Source organism: Lipotes vexillifer, unplaced genomic scaffold (genome assembly GCF_000442215.2).
Source record: "Lipotes vexillifer unplaced genomic scaffold, Lipotes_vexillifer_v1.1 scaffold1130, whole genome shotgun sequence".
In the NCBI taxonomy this organism is placed as follows: Eukaryota; Metazoa; Chordata; class Mammalia; order Artiodactyla; family Lipotidae; genus Lipotes; species Lipotes vexillifer.
In genome coordinates this window covers 517,251-533,459 of record NW_006797877.1, presented here as the reverse complement: position 1 = coordinate 533,459, position 16,209 = coordinate 517,251, and the positions used below count along the sequence as shown (strand labels likewise).

Below are 16,209 nucleotides of genomic sequence, written 5' to 3'. Positions count from 1 at the left end.
ATTCAGTAGTCTTTAAATGTATTCTCTGCATAATTTTAAAACATCTGCATATAAATCACATATATTACCTAAATAATATTTTATTATTTTAGGGTACATTAAATGATCGAACAAATGCAATTGACTTTCTTATGGATAGAAATAATGTTGTGCCCCGTATAAATCCTTTGATTTTGTACAATAAATGGCAGTACCTTAATTTAATATCTACATCAGGTAATATAATCCTTCCATATACTTTCCTATAAATGTTTATTGAGTTGTGAATGTCTTATTCATTATTTAACATTTCATATTAAAATTTTTAGTAACTGCTGATGTTGAAGATTTCTCTACTTTCTTCTTCTTGGATTCACAAGATAAGAGTGCTGTAATTGCAGAGAACATGTATTATGTAACCCAGGAAGGTAATAAGCCTATTTTATTTTCCTGAATTTATTCCTAAATAGCAAAAACTTGTAATTTTATTAAATGCTTGCGTGATACGTTTCTAGATGTTGATATTTGACTGGAGACCTGGTTTTCAATTTGAGGATTTGAAAATTATTAGGATGTAAGGACTGTGATGAGAAAATGTGATGCCTCCTATCTTAGCTAACCGTTTATGCAGAGGGGTTAATCTTGAGGGGTTTTTGCCTTTTATTTTTTTAAAGCAAGCTATTCCATTTTTCTCCTTTTTAGGAAGGTAGTAAAAACCCTTTCAAGATTAAATAAACTGATAATCTTATCAGGCATGAATAAAAGTGTAATCCCCAGATGAGAGGAGAATAGTTCTGTATTCTGATTAAACAGCGTCTAAATGTTTTGCTTAAGTCAAGGGTCATAACCAAAGGAGAGGGAGCCAAGACAGGAACATCTTTGGAAATAAGGACTTAGCCTGGATAGGAAAGTCTTCAGTGTGACCACAGTTCCGTTAGAGACCATGAACTATTCAGATAGATGAAGATAATTGGAGTTTGGTTGGTTTTGGTTTCACTTTGTTTTGTTTGACCTGCTTTGCTCTAGAGAGAACAAAAAGAGCCAATGCATGAAACATAAAAGAAAGCTGATTGTTATTTCAGTATACAAAGCAGTAACTCTCTAACAATGAGTGATCTCAAGATGGAATCACTATGTAATAAGGGGTAGATTTTTATATATGAGAGAGATTTAAGCAGACAACTAGTTTTTGAGAATGCTGTGGAGTGAATCCAAATTAGGACCATATGGCCCTTGAATTACTTTGGAACAGATCTATGATTTCATGTTCATAAAGTGGTCTGTCTACAAGAGAACCAACAAATAATAAAATATAATTCAGTTCCATATTATGGCAGGCTAAGGTCCTGAATGTGTCAAGTGAAGGGAAAAGGAGGCAGAGAAACAGGGAATAAAAAATAGGGGAAACATATTTATCAGGTTCTGGGTTATATTTCAAAAATTGCTTCTGGGCATCAGAATGAGTTAGGCCATAATTAATGCCCTTTGGTTAAATCTCTTGCAATCTAAAAGAAGACTTTATTAACTGAGAAACACCTGACTTCTTTATTTGCATTTATGTAAATATGTAAAGAAATAAAAGAGTTGGGAGAAATTTACTTAGCACTTTTGAAATAGTTCTGTTTACTAGTTGTAATGGTAAAAGTGATGACATTAAGAAGGCATGAGGGCTTCCCTGGTGGCGCAGTGGTTGAGAGTCCGCCTGCCGACGCAGGGGACACGGGTTCGTGCCCTGGTCCGGGAAGATCCCACATGCCGCGGAGCAGCAGGGCCCGTGAGCCGTGGCCGCTGAGCCTGTGCATCCGGAGCCTGTTCCCTGCAACAGGAGAGGCCACAACAGTGAGAGGCCCGCATACCGCAAAAAAAAAAAAAAAAGAAGGCATGAGAATTCTTTACCTTTCTTCTTTGAAAACTCTCAAATTGCTTTTGAAGGATTGCGAGTAGAATCGATGTTATCCTTTTTGTTGTATTTTTTTCATTAACCAAAGGCAGTTTTTGCATAGTTATGTATTACTGGGTATGGTAATAACTGTAGCTTCACATCTGTTCAGGTGTAGGTTTTTGGTGTAGCACACATTTTACAGTTGTTTTAAGTGGGTCATAAGATCTAAGGGACTGATTTTTCTATAGGTTTTAATGATGGCCAGACAAGTATTGTTTCAGGTGTTTTATGCTGAGGCTGGATGAAATTAAACCCATTTAACTGTGACTGCAGAATTAAAAATTATTTCTTCTTGTGGCTTCCAAATTTTCAGATGTTTCTGAAACAAGAATTGCATTGATGTTGGCATAAGATGATGTGAATTAGGCGAAATTAATAATAGCCAGAATTTTTGAAATACATGAATCATAAGCTAATAAATATTGCTGTTTTCAATATCTGCTAATAATTTATTGTATCCAGTTTTACATATATGTGAGGTAAAACTATCATTATTTTTTACAAGTGTAGCTGAAAGGCACTTTTGCTTGGCAACAGTAGAGCTTTGATAAGCATGATACAGTTTTCCCTACTGGCAAAAGTATCTCACAGATGTGTTTCTTGGGGACTATTCTTTCTTTTTGGTATCTGAGTTTATATAAAGCTTATTATTCTTTCAGCATTTTTATGTGTATTTCACTCTGTGTGTATGTAGTTTTTACCAATATTTGCTTAATTTCAGAAAGATTCATTTTAAAAATTGTTACTATTTTTATGTATTTTGTCAACTGGAAATGTCCCTGTCTTTAGTTTGATTTTAAGAAGAATTAGTTTGATTAAACTGTTTGAAACTTTCAGGTGATGTAATTTCTTCAGTTACTTTCTGGATTATTGCTGATTTTGACAAACCATCTGGGAGAAAACTGCTTTTTAATGCATTAAATCACCTGGTGAGTATTTAGACACTCTTACTACAAAAATTCTAATTTGTTGTAATTTCGAGAAAGCAGTATGAAGAACATGCATTAAATCTTTATTTCCCCTCATGTTAACATTTTCAGTACCTTGACTTGGTTAGAACATGGTGCTAAGGAGATTAAGACGGGAATTCAAATTCTTTCTCCATGTAGAATGGGTAACCTTGCCCAGGAAAAGAAAAACCTACATGCCTTCTGTGATTCATGACCTATATATTCTTTGCTAGTCCTTGCAGTTGGACATACATTTACAGGTCTAATAGTGTGTATGTACTGAATGTTTGTGTCCCCCCAAAATTTATGTGTTCAAATCTAATCCTCAATGTGATGATATTTGGAGGTGGGGCCTTTAGGAGGTAATTAGGTCAAAAGAGTGGAGTCCTCATAAATGGGATTTATTGCTCTTACAAGAAGAGGTCAGAGAGGTAGCCCACTCTCTTTCTGTCATGTGAGGATACAAGGAGAAATCGGCACAATGTGGTGCAGAAGAGGGTCCTCACCAGCACCTGACCATGCTGGCACACTGATCTTGGACTACCAGCCCCCAGTTTGTACTATTTTTTTACGTACCTCTCTCAATAACAAGTACACCAAGTACGCAGAAAATCAGGGATGTATAGAATATTTGAATAATAAAATAAACCCGACCTAATGGATATTGATAGAAAAGTACGCATAGTGTATGTTCTTGCAAAGCACAAATGTAACATTTAAAAAACATTTGTAGATGGTAGGCTATAAAGAAAATCTCATGAAATTTTCTTTTTCTTTTTTGCATCAGTAATAACTATGTTTTTAAAATTTCTATTGGAGTATAGTTTCTTTACAATGTTGTGTTAGTTTCTACTCTGCAGCAAAGTGAATCAGCTATACGTATACATGTATCCCCTCTTTTATGGATTTCCTTCCCATTTAGCTCACCACAGAGCATTGAGTAGAGTCCCCTGTGCTATACAGTAGGTTCTCATTAGTTATCTATTTTATATATAGTATCAATAGTGTATATATGTCAATTCCAATCTCCCAATTCATCCCACCTCCCCCTTCCCCCCTTGATATCCATACATTTGTTCTCTACGTCTGTCTCTATTTCTGCTTTGTAGATAAGATTGTCTATACCAATTCTTTCAGATTCCGCATATATGCGTTAATATACGATATTTGTTTTTCTCCTTCTGACTTACTTCACTCTGTATGACAGTCTCTAGATCCATCCACATCTCTACAAATGACCCAGTTTCATTCCTTTTTATGGCTGAGTACATACATTCCATTGTATGTATGTACCACATCTTCTTTATCCATTCTTCTGTCGATGGACATTTAGGTTGTTTCCATGTCTTGCCTATTGTAAACAGTGCTGCAGTGAACATTGGGGTGCATGTATCTTTTTGAATTATGGTTTTCTCAGGGTATATGCCCAGTAGTGGGATTGCTGGGTCATATGGTAATTCTAGTTTTAGTTTTTTAAGGAACCTCCATACTGTTCTTCACAGTGGCTGTATCAATTTACATTCCTACCAACAGGGCAAGAGGGTTCCCTTTTCTCCACACCCTCTCCAACATTTATTGTTTGTAGATTTTGTGATGATGGCCATTCTGACCTGTGTGAGGTGATAGTTCATTGTAGTTTTGATTTGCATTTGTTTAATAATTCGTGATGTTGAGCATCTTTTCATGTGTTTGTTGGCCATCTGTATGTCTTCTTTGGAGAAATGTCTATTTAGGTCTTCCACTTTTTTGATTGGGTTGGTTGTGTTTTTTTTTGATATTGAGCTGCATGTGCTGCTGTTTGTATATTTTGGAGATTAATCCTTTCTCAGTTGCTTCATTTGCAAATATTTTCTCCCATCTAAGGGTTGTCTTTTCATCTTGTTTATGGTTTCCTTTGCTGTGCAAAAGCTTTAAGTTTCATTAGGTCCCATTTGTTTATTTTCCTTTTTATTCTCATTACTCTAGGAGGTGGGTCAAAAAAGATCTTTCTGTGATTTATGCCCAAGAGTGTTCTTCCTATGTTTTCCTCTAAGAGTTTTACAGCGTCTGGCCTTACATTTAGGTTCCTTAATCCATTTTGAGTTTATTTTTGTGTATGGTGTTAGGGAGTGTTCTAACTTCATTCTTTTACGTGTAGCTGTCCAGTTTTCCCAGCACCACTTTTTGAAGAGGCTGTCTTTGCTCCATTGTATATCCTTGCCTCCTTTGTCATAGATTAGGTGACCATAGGTATGTGGGTTTATCTCTGGGCTTTCTGGCCTATTCCATTGATTTATATTTCTGTTTTTGTGCCAGTTCCATACTGTCTTGATTACTGAAGCCCTGTAGTATAGTCTGAAGTCAGGGAGCCTGATTCCTCCAGCTCTGTTTTTTTCCCTCAATATTGCTTTTGCTATTCGAGGTCTTTGGTGTTTCCATACAAATTGTAAAATTTTTTGTTCCAGTTCTGTGAAAAATGCCACTGGTAATTTGTTAGGGATTGCGCTGAATCTGTAGATTGCTTTGGGTAGTATAGTCATTTTCACAGTATTGATTCTTCCAGTCCAAGAACATGGTGTATCTCTCCATCTGTTTGTGTCATCTTTGGTTTCTTTCATCAGTATCTTACAGTTTTCTGCATACAGGTCTTTTGCCTCCTTAGGTAGGATTATTCCTAGGTATTTTATTCTTTTTGTTGCAGTGGTAAATGGGATTGTTTCCTTAATTTCTCTTTCTGATCTTTCATTGTCAGTGTATAGGAATGCAAGGGATTCCTGTATTAATTTTGTATCCTGTGACTTTACTAAATTCATTGATTAGCTCTAGTAGTTTTCTGGTAGCATCTTTAGGATTTTCTATGGATGGTATCATGTCATCTGCAAACAGTGACAGTTTTACTTCTTCTTTTCTGATTTGGATTCCTTTTATTTCTTTTCCTTCTCTCATTGCTGCGGCTGAAACTTCCTAAACTGTGTTGAATAGTGGTGAGAGTGGGCAGCTTTGTCTGGTTCCTGATCATAGTGGAAATGGTTTCAAGTTTTCACCATTGAGAATGATGTTGGCTGTGGGTTTGTCAAATGTGGCCTTTATTATGTTGAGGTAAGTTCCCTCTATGCCTACTTTCTGGAGGGTTTTTATCATAAATTGGTGTTGAATTTTGTCAAAAGCTTTTTCTGCATCCATTGAGATGATCGCATGGTTTTTCTCCTTCAGTTTGTTAATATGGTGTATCACATTGATTGATTTGCGTATATTGAAGAATCCTTGCATTCCTGGGATAAACCCCACTTGATCATGGTGTATGACCCTTTTAATGTGCTGTTGGATTCTGTTTGCTAGTATTTTGTTGAGGATTTTTTCACCTATGTTCATCAGTGATATTGGCCTGTAATTTTCCTTTTTTGTGATATTTTTGTCTGGTTTTGGTATCAGGTGGCTTTGTAGAATGAGTTTGGGAGTGTTCCTCCCTCTGCTATATCTTGGAAGAGTTTGAGAAGGATGGGTGTTAGCTCTTCTCTAAATGTTTGATAGAATTCACCTGTGAAGCCGTTTGGTCCTGGACTTTTGTTTGTTGGAAGATTTTTAATCACAGTTTCAATTTCATTACTTGTGATTGGTCTGTTTATATTTTCTGTTTCTTCCTGGTTCAGTCCTAGAAGGTTGTACCTTTCTAAGAATTTGTCCATTTCTTCCACATTGTCCATTGCTTGTAGTAGTCTCATGATCCTTTGTATTTCTGCAGTGTCAGTTGTGACCTCTCCTTTTTCATTTCTAATTTTATTCATTTGAGTCCTCTCCCTTTTTTCCTTGATGAGTCTGGCTAAAGGTTTATCAGTTTTGTTTATCTTCTCAAAGAACCAGCTTTTAGTTTTATTGGTCTTTACTATTGTTTTCTTTGTTTCTATTTCATTTATTTCTGATCTGATCTTTATGATTTCTTTCCTTCTCCTAACCTTGTGTTTTGTTTGTTTTTTCTAGTTGCTTTAGGTGTCAGTTTAGGTTGTTGGAGATTTTTCTTGCTCCTTGAGGTAGGATTGTATTGCTATAAACTTCCCTCTTAAAACTTCTTTTGCTGCATCCCATAGGTTTTGGATGGTCATGTTTTCTTGTCACTTGTTTCTAGGTATTTTTTTTATTTCTCTTTGATTTCTTCAGTAATCTCTTGGTTATTTAGTAGCATATTGTTTAGCCTCCATGTGTTTGTGTTTTTCAGTCTTTTTTTTCTGTAATTGATTTCTAATCTCATAGTGTTGTGGTCCGAAAAGATGCTTGATACGATTTCAATTTTCTTAAATTTACTGAGGCTTGATTTGTGACCCAAAATATGATCTATCCTGGAGAATGTTCCCTGTGCACTTGAGAAGAAAGTGTATTCTGCTGCTTCGTGTGGAATGTCCTATAAATATGAATTAAGTCTGTCTGGTCTAATGTGTCATTTAAGGCTTGTGTTTCCTTATTAATTTTCAGTCTGGATGATCTATCCATTGGTGTAAGTGTAGTGTTAAAATCCCCCACAATTATTGTGCTACTCTCAATTTCCCCTTTTATGGCAGTTAGCATTTGCTTTATGTATTGAGGTGCTCCTGTGTTGGGTGCATAAATATTCACAATTGTTATATCTTCTTCAATTATACAAAGTACAGTTGACCCTTGAACCATGCAGGGGTTAGGGGCACTGACCCTCTGAGCAGTCAGAAATCCACTTATAACTTACAGTCGGCCCTCTGTATTCAAGGTTCCACATCTGCAGATTCAACCAACCACAGATCATGTAATATTGTAGTATTTACTACTGAAAAAAAATTGTTTTTAAGTGGACCCGTGCTGTTCAAACCTGTGTTGTTGAAAGATCAACTGTATCTTCTTTGACCACAGTGTAATTAAGTTAGAAATCAATCACCAAAAGAAAACTAGAACATCTCTGTATATTTGGAAATTAAGAAATGCTTCTCTGTAACCTGTTGATACAAAAATGCACATTTGAAAATATTTTTTGAAAGAATTAAGATTTGAATGACATTAAAACTTGACAGATACAACTAAAACTATATCTGAGAAAAAGAAAGGTTGAAAAATCAGTCATCTAAGCACAATTCTTAAAATTTAAAAACAGCAACTTAAACTTCTATCGAAGAAAGTAAAGGAAAAGGAAGATAAAGATAAGAACAAAAAGTAATGAAATAGAAGACATACAGTAGTTAAGGTCCACAAAGCCAAAATTTGGTTCTTTGAAAAGACTAATAGAATTGATAGAAACACATGGTAAAACTGATCAAGAAATATGGAGCAGACCCAATCAATCAGTGCTCTGATAGAAAGAGGGGATGTTACTCAAGATTCTGTGGACATAACAGAGGTAGGAAGAAAGCATTTTTAGTTATCAAAGGAATTAAATCTGTAATTTAAGATATTCAAAAGAGAAAACCCCAGACTTATATGACCATACTAGTAAACTGTACCAAGCATCAATCTAACACAAATTTTTTTCCAGAGAATAGAAAAATAAGCAATACATTTCAACTCATTGTACAAGGTCAGCATTACTTCCAAACCAAATGCATAAAAGGGCATTATATAAGAATGGAAAACTGTAGGCCACTCTTACTCATGGACATAGGTGCAAAAATCCTAAACAAGTGAATAAAGGAATAAACATTATAAAAATCAAAAAGGAAAAATTAAAATTTTCATTTTTCCAAATTGTTTATACAGAAAATACATATAAATCCACAATAAATTATTAGAATTCATTTTTTAGTTTAACCAGGTTGCTGCCTAACAGGTCAGTATACCAGAGTTAAGTCTAAGCGTTGCAACAAATAAGAAATGCATTTTAAGTAAAAATATCACTTGTAATAGTATCAAAAATATCAAATGCTAGGAATAAATGTAACATAATATGTTTAAGACTTTTACACAATAAAATATTGAGAGAAAATTCAGAAGTCTTACATGAATGGAGAGATATACCATAATCATGAATTGAAAGAGTCAGTATTTTAAAGGTGTTCTCCCCAAATTGATGTATAGGTTAGGTGCATTTCCAATATGAATCTGAGCGTGTTTTATGGTAATTGTCAAGCTGATTCTCAAATTTATATAGAGATTCAAAGGACCAAGAATAACTAAGTTACTCTTCAAGAAGAGGAAGGTAGGATAATTGCTCCGCTGGGTATCAAGATCTTTCATAAAGCTATACAACTGAAAACAATTTGGATAGAAAAATAGAGCAGTGAAAGAAGAATAGAGAATCCAGAAACAGACCCATGTATATCCTACACGCGCTTTGTGATAGAGTTGACCTTTAAGAGCAATAAGGGTGGTCTCTTAAACTTTCTCCTTTTCACATCACACTCAGAAATCAGTTCCAAATGGATAGAGATCTAAACACAGAAAGCAAAATAATAAAGGTTCTCAAAGGTAACAAAGGTTATTTTTAGGACTTGAGAGAAGAGAAAGATTTGTAAAACAGAACACAAAACCCAGTAGCAATGAAGAAAAATACCAGTAAATTCAACTACATTGAAATTAGGGACTGTTTTTTTGTCAGAACACACCAGCAAGAGAATAAAAGGGCAAGCCACAGACTAGCAGAAGTTATCTGCATACGGATAACCAAAAAAGCACTCAAGTCTTAGAAATGAAACCCTTATAACTCAGTACATAAAAGGTAATTATCGGGCTTCCCTGGTGGCGCAGTGGTTGAGAATGTGCCTGCCAATGCAGGGGACACGGGTTCGTGCCCCGGTCTGGGAAGATCCCACATGCTGCGGAGCAACTAGCCCCGTGAGCCACAATTACTGAGCCTGCGCGTCTGGATCCTGTGCTCTGCAACAAGAGGCCGCGATAGTGAGAGGCCCGCACACTGCGCTGAGGAGTAGCCCCCACTTGCCGCAATTAGAGAAAGCCCACGCACTTAAAAGAAGACCCAGCACAGCAAAAATAAATAAATAAATATTTTTTAAAAATAAAAAAAAATAAAAGGTAATTATCTCCAATGAAATACTGGCAAAAGATTCAATAGACAAATCAGAAAATAGGCCAATGAACATGTTAAAGAATGTTTAATATCATTAGTGATGAGAAAAAGCAAATTAAACCTAGTGAGATATCTTTACACATCCACCAGAATGATTTAAATTAAAAAATCTGACAATACAAAATGTTTATGAGGCTCTGGGGTAGTGGGACTTTCATATGTTGCTGGTGGGAGTAAAAATTAGTCTAACTATCCTGAAAAACTCTTTAACATCTTCTAAAGTTGAAGATATGTGTATTGTGTTTGTAGAGTGCCAAAGTGAAAAAAGTTCAAAGGTCTAGCGCCAGTAGAATGGATAAAGGAGAGTATATTCATATGGAATTCTGTATGGTACCAAAAAAAAGTAACTATAGCTACTCCAAACCGTGTTGGTGAATCTCACTATCATGTGGAATGGAAAAAGAGTACAAAAGAATATATAGTGTATGATTACATTCAGATGACGTTCAAAATACATTAAATGTTTAACGATGAAAACATAGGTGGTAAAACATAAAGAAAAGCAAGAATGTTATTACTATGAATGACAAGATAGTGGTTGTCTTTAGGAAAGTGGGAAGGTGAAGTAATTAGCAGGGAATATGAAAGACGTCTGGGTTGCTGGCAGTGCTCCATTTCTTGACCTGGGCGATATTTTGTGGGTTAATTCACTGAGCTCTACAGTTTTATTTTGTGCATTTTTATGTGTGTTAGTTTACACACACACACATACAAAAAGAGGCCAAAAGAATCATGATGCAAAGAGGAGAGAATTAGTCAATAAAATGATTGTTTTTAGACTATTTCAGTGGTATACCGCATTCAATACATTCAACAGGAAGACAGTGGAAGATGTTGTATGGTAAAGCGAGCAAACTTAATTGGAAAGAAGAAAGTTCAGTTGTAAAAGGATAGGTAAGACACTGATGTTTTTCACCTATGAATGTGTTTTGCAGGAAATAAGTGTTCATGGTCGGTTGGGAGTTATTTATAATCCTACATCAAAAATAGATGAAGATAACACAGCTATTTCCAGAGGAATTCTGGCAGCTTTTCTTACACTGAAAAACAGCTTTTTGAGAAACTTTCTCAGGAAACTGGCAGAGGAGGAAACTGCTACAGCTATTTACTCTGGAGATAAAATTAAAACATTCCTTACTGAGGTCAGTAGCTATTTGTTTGAAATAATTAATAAGTATCTTGCATATTTCAAAAGTATAAGTCAGTGTGCTTGGAGATATCATGTTAAAAAATCATTAAGTATAATCAAACGGGGATAATAAGCTTTCCTTTACAGTGGGAAAAGATGCATGTTACATGGTACAGCTTTGCATAGAGGCACTTAACAAATCAAATTTCATATATTTCAACTACTGCTTCAGGATCCTTAAAGTTCAAGGCATTCTAGTTAGGATATGTACTCATGTGAAGAATTAGGAGTTAAAGGATTATGTGAATAATCCTCAGTTATTTCACTCAAGGGGTCCAGTACAGGGAAAATTCTAAAGGCAGAAGCTGATCCTCTGGAAGAAAGATTCATTAATCCATTCAAAAAATATTTATTGATTGTCTACCAGACAATGGAGATAATACTTATGAACAAGGCAGATAGAGTCCCAGTTCTTATGGAGCTTACATTGTAATGGGAAAGACCAGGTAAGTGGTATTGGAAAGATATAAAGAAATATAAGAAAGTAAACAGTTTGAGGGATGCTCTTTTAGCTGGAGTGGTCAAGGGAAGTCATCTCTAAAGAGCTGATGTCTGAGCAGAGCTCTGAATGAAATGAGAAGTCAAGCCCTGGAAAGTCTACAGACTTTCTTACAGAGAAGAATATACCAGATTCAGAACACAGCAGGTCTAAAGGCCTGACACAGAGACAGTCTTGCCAGGTTTGAGGTATAGGCAGAAGGTCGTCATGACCAAAGTAGAGTGATGGGGAGACTAGTAGGAAATGAGTTCAGAAACATAATCCCAAACATTTCAAGCACTCATAGGCCATGGTAAGGAATTGAAATTTTTTCTGAGTATAATGGAAAGTCATTGAGGAACCTTGTGAGAGAAATAATCTTGAAAAAGATGACTCTCGGTGCCATGTGAAGATTTGATAGTAGGTAAACAAGAGTGGAAATAGGATGAACAATTAGAATGCTATTGCAACAATCCAGGTAAGAAATAATGGTGTCTTGGAGTAGATATTGGTAGTGGACATGGTGAGATGGCATATACATAATACCTGTTACAACTGTAGTCTGCTTGATGAGCTGCCAATTGTATGTGACATGTGAAAGTAACACTCAAGGATTTTGGCTTGAACAGCTAGAATTGTGGTGTCTTTTTTTTGAGATGGGGAAGTCTTGATGAAGAGAAGATTGGGATACATAGGGGATCAAGGGTTAAGTTTTGTATGTGTTAAGTTGGAGATGCCTGTTGGACATTCAAGTGGAGATGTTGAGTTGACAATTTAGTAAATAAGTGTAGGAATCGATGGAGGGTATAATGTTTTGTTTTGTTTTGAGAGTCATCAACATTATATATAAATTAAAGCTAAGAAACTGGATGAAATACCTTGGAAGTGAGTGGGGCAGGGGTTGGAGAACAGAGGAACTGAAAAAGAGCCCTGGAACATTCCAACATGTAGAGGAACACAAGAAAAGGATGCTCCAGTAGAGGGGACAGATGGAACAGCCACTGAGTTAGGAAGATAACCAGGAGAGTGTGATATCCTAGAAGCCACCTGGAGCAAGTATTTCAAGGAGGACATGATAAACTATGCCATATTCCTTGAAATTAGGCTTCATGACGGACCATTTTATTTGTTAAGGTGGTCATTGGTGGCTTTGATAAGAACAGTGTCAGTGAAGTGATAGGTATAAATGTGAACTGGATTCAAGAGAGAATAGGAAATCAGGAAACAGAGACAGCAAGTATAGGTAGCTTTTTAAAAGAATTTTCCTATATGGGGAACAGAGAAATATTCTGTAGCTAGAATAGGGCTTGAGGTCATGGAAGGATTTCACTTATTTTTGGTATGCTGATGAAAACAGTCCACCCAGAAAATGAGAAAAGATGATACGGAGAGGAGCAAAGTGGGAGGATAGCTCTTGCGTAGCTAAGAGGTGCTGGGACCCAGTGCACAAGCTGTAAGTATTGGCTGAAGAATGGGGTAGATTTTTTTGGTGGTAGCAAGATGAGTACTTTACTTCTGATTGATTTTGTTCTCAAAAGAAGGTCAAGTCATTAGCTAAGTATTAGAATAGGAGTAGGTGCTCTTAGAAGTTCGAGGGTAGAGGAGTAAATGTCAAATATTTTTCTATTACTCTGCGAGTGAGAAAGTGAATTAAAAACATTATAGTACGATTTCTGAGGGCCCACTTGAGGTTGATGACCATAAATTGAAAGTGAGATCAATGTTGGCTGCATGTTTTTCTCCAGCTGTCCTAAAGCTCTTTGGATCCAGTTGCAGAGTAAGCAGAGTTGTGTTTAACCAGAGTTGAGGTTTTGCCAGGTGAATGTAACTGAGGGGAAGGAAGTATCCAAGGGAGGTGAGCATGGAATGTTTCTGTTATAGTAAAGGGCTCTGGGGTATAACTTGGTTAGGAGGAAAATGATAATATGGAAAGTGTGATGGACAGTAAATAAGTGGTAGGGTCAGTGGACTAAAGGGTTGAGTAATGGTTGGTCTGGTGACACTGGGATGAATGAGCTGGAAGGTCAGCAGCTTTGTGGTCAGAGAGGGGTTGACTGAGACAGAGGTTTTGGAAATAAAGATCTAGAGCTACACTGTCTGGCTAAGTTAGTTAGCCACTAACTTCATGTGGCTATTTTAAACTTAAATTAAATTTAAATTCAGTTTCTCAGTCATACTAGCCACATTTCAAGCGCTCAGTACCCATCTGTGGCTGTGTGTTGGACAGCGCAGGGGAACATTTCTGACCTTGCAGGAGTACCAGGAATGTGATAGAAAGTCAGAATGTAAGGCCCTCCCTGGATCTACACTCAGGTGATTTGTATGCATATTAAAGTTTGATACACGCTGAGATGGAGAAGATTACTTTTGTATTTCAGAGTTTAAATGCACTATTACTAAATTGGTTTCATGGGACTAGTATAATGGAATGAGCAGGGTATTTTAAACAGTATTTTTTTTAGTTGAACACACCAAAATGGAGGTACTGAATTCAGAATTTAATAAACATTGTATTTCATTGTTTAATGTTAAATTTTATTTAAATTGATGTTTCCTAGCATTTTACTAAGCAGTAATCCACCCAAAATTCTCAAAGAATGAGTAGCAAACTGTATCTACTTGTAACAGGATTTACAGATATTGTAATTGCCTTGCCAAAGACGGATTCTTTTTTTAAATGTGGTTTCAGAACAAAATAGTACTTTTTAAAATCACAAGTTAATATAATTTTAAATTTTATACTAATATATTAAAGTAGGCTATGTTTAAAAAATTATTTAATGAATTTACTGTTCTCTTACTGGTTTTATCATTCTTAACTTATACCTTAGGGAATGGATAAAAATGCTTTTGAGAAAAAATATAATACCATTGGAGTGAATATTTTTCGAACTCACCAGTTGTTCTGTCAAGATGTACTTAAATTGCGTCCTGGAGAAATAGGTGTTGTCAGCAATGGGAAAGTAAGTAAAAAAATCAACTGCTCACTTTTCTCAGTGACACTGTGATACAGGGATATCAAACGTTTTCTGTCACAACACACGTGATGCAACACACACAGAGGACGGTGCTCATGTGCTATACATGCCAGACAGGTCTCAGTGTAAATAAAATGGCCATTGAGATGTCCAGTTCGTGGCACGGTACCTGTTTCTTCACCCCTCCCTCCCATTGGTGATAACATCAAATTTTGGGGATAGCTTTTATAATATAAATATTAGAACAAACAATTTTGTATACATTACAACATTGTGATTGATCACTGTTGTAAGTAGGTGTAAAAAGTACGTTTTGACATCTTTTTCTTCTTGTAGCTTTTTTCTACAATTGGTTATGTTAAATAACAATACTGCAAGTTTTGAACTATAAAGTAGTATTTATTAATATAATCTTTTAAAATCTATAGTAAAAAGCACTCTTACTCCCACCATCCTAATAAAATTTATTATTAATAGTTTATTGTTTTACCATCTAACCCTTTTTTCTACTCTACATAGCCATGTCTGTCTTTTTAAATACATAATTGTAATGCTATTATATATATATATAATTTTATATCATACTTTTTTCTCTTAGTATATCATAAATGTGTTTATGATTAATTAGGGAGTTTTAATAGATACATACAAAATTAGTGGATGACAGCTACCTATTATTATTTTTTAACATGATAGTCTGGTTTTCTCCGGAATGGTTTAAGTTTTTAAAAATTGAATCTTGTGCTTAGGTATATTTAGAAATCAACTAATGCAGTGTGTTTGACATTATCTCTGCTTGAAGCATCAAATTATGTATCCCTAAATCATCTTCAAACCTGTAGTGTTTTCTCTGTTTTCTACATTTTTATGAGCTCTGTTCACCTGCATGCTTCATTCCTGTATCATCGTTCCCTTAAAGTTATGCTTATTTATTCCTTCTTATCTGAATCTATGAATAATAGAAATTGGAGAATAGTGAGGGACTCATATCCACAAGCATCCACAAATCACATATTTCCGCTTCAGTGTAACAGTTCTTGAGCTAATTGTGTTAGCTCCTAAAAATAGTTAGACGCGGGTTCATCTGTGTACAGTGCTATTTTACAATTGGTGACAACAGTTGCCATTTATTATTACAGTAATATAAAATATTAGTGAATTTTGATAATGAGCTATGCGAAAGCCCAAAAATGGCATTGCTTTTTCTCCCAACAGTTGCTTTAGGAAGAAATCTAACTTTTTAGAACAGTTTTAAAATATATGGCTACCTTCGGCTCTGTCAGGCATTTTAAGAGATAAAAAGAAAAAATTACAGCCTGCTGTATCTGTTACCTTGCCTTTTGGTTATGTTGATACATTACGGAAAAGCTACCCTATGTTTTCTTTGTCATTGTTTAATATAATTCAGATATTGTTATCAATATTAGTGATAACAAATATAGTTATGTTCAACTTATTTCTCTTAGAACTGTTTTCTTCTCACTGCCCTTGAAATTGACAAAAGCATTTAGCTGTAATTTTGCATCTGCCATGAACCAAACATTCTTCTAGAATCTGAGAGTACAGTAGTGAACAGACATGTTTCTGTGGCATTTACACTTTGGTGGGCAGGGACCGAAAAAAAATAGCGTCCTTACTGATAAAGTGTTATTTGGACAGAGAACCAAAGGAGGTG

General features: G+C 35.5%; 1 protein-coding gene across 1 annotated transcript in view; it reads left to right on the top strand.

Moving 5' to 3' along the window:
* The window catches only part of UGGT2 (UDP-glucose glycoprotein glucosyltransferase 2), a 160,928-nt gene that overhangs the window by 83,781 nt on the left and 60,938 nt on the right, over positions 1 to 16,209 (top strand). Inside the window, exons 18-22 of the mRNA XM_007469922.1 lie at positions 93 to 216; positions 309 to 407; positions 2,759 to 2,850; positions 10,825 to 11,031; positions 14,388 to 14,519. Of these exons, the coding sequence (XP_007469984.1) occupies positions 93 to 216; positions 309 to 407; positions 2,759 to 2,850; positions 10,825 to 11,031; positions 14,388 to 14,519 (654 nt within the window). The remainder of the gene's footprint in view (positions 1 to 92; positions 217 to 308; positions 408 to 2,758; positions 2,851 to 10,824; positions 11,032 to 14,387; positions 14,520 to 16,209) is intronic.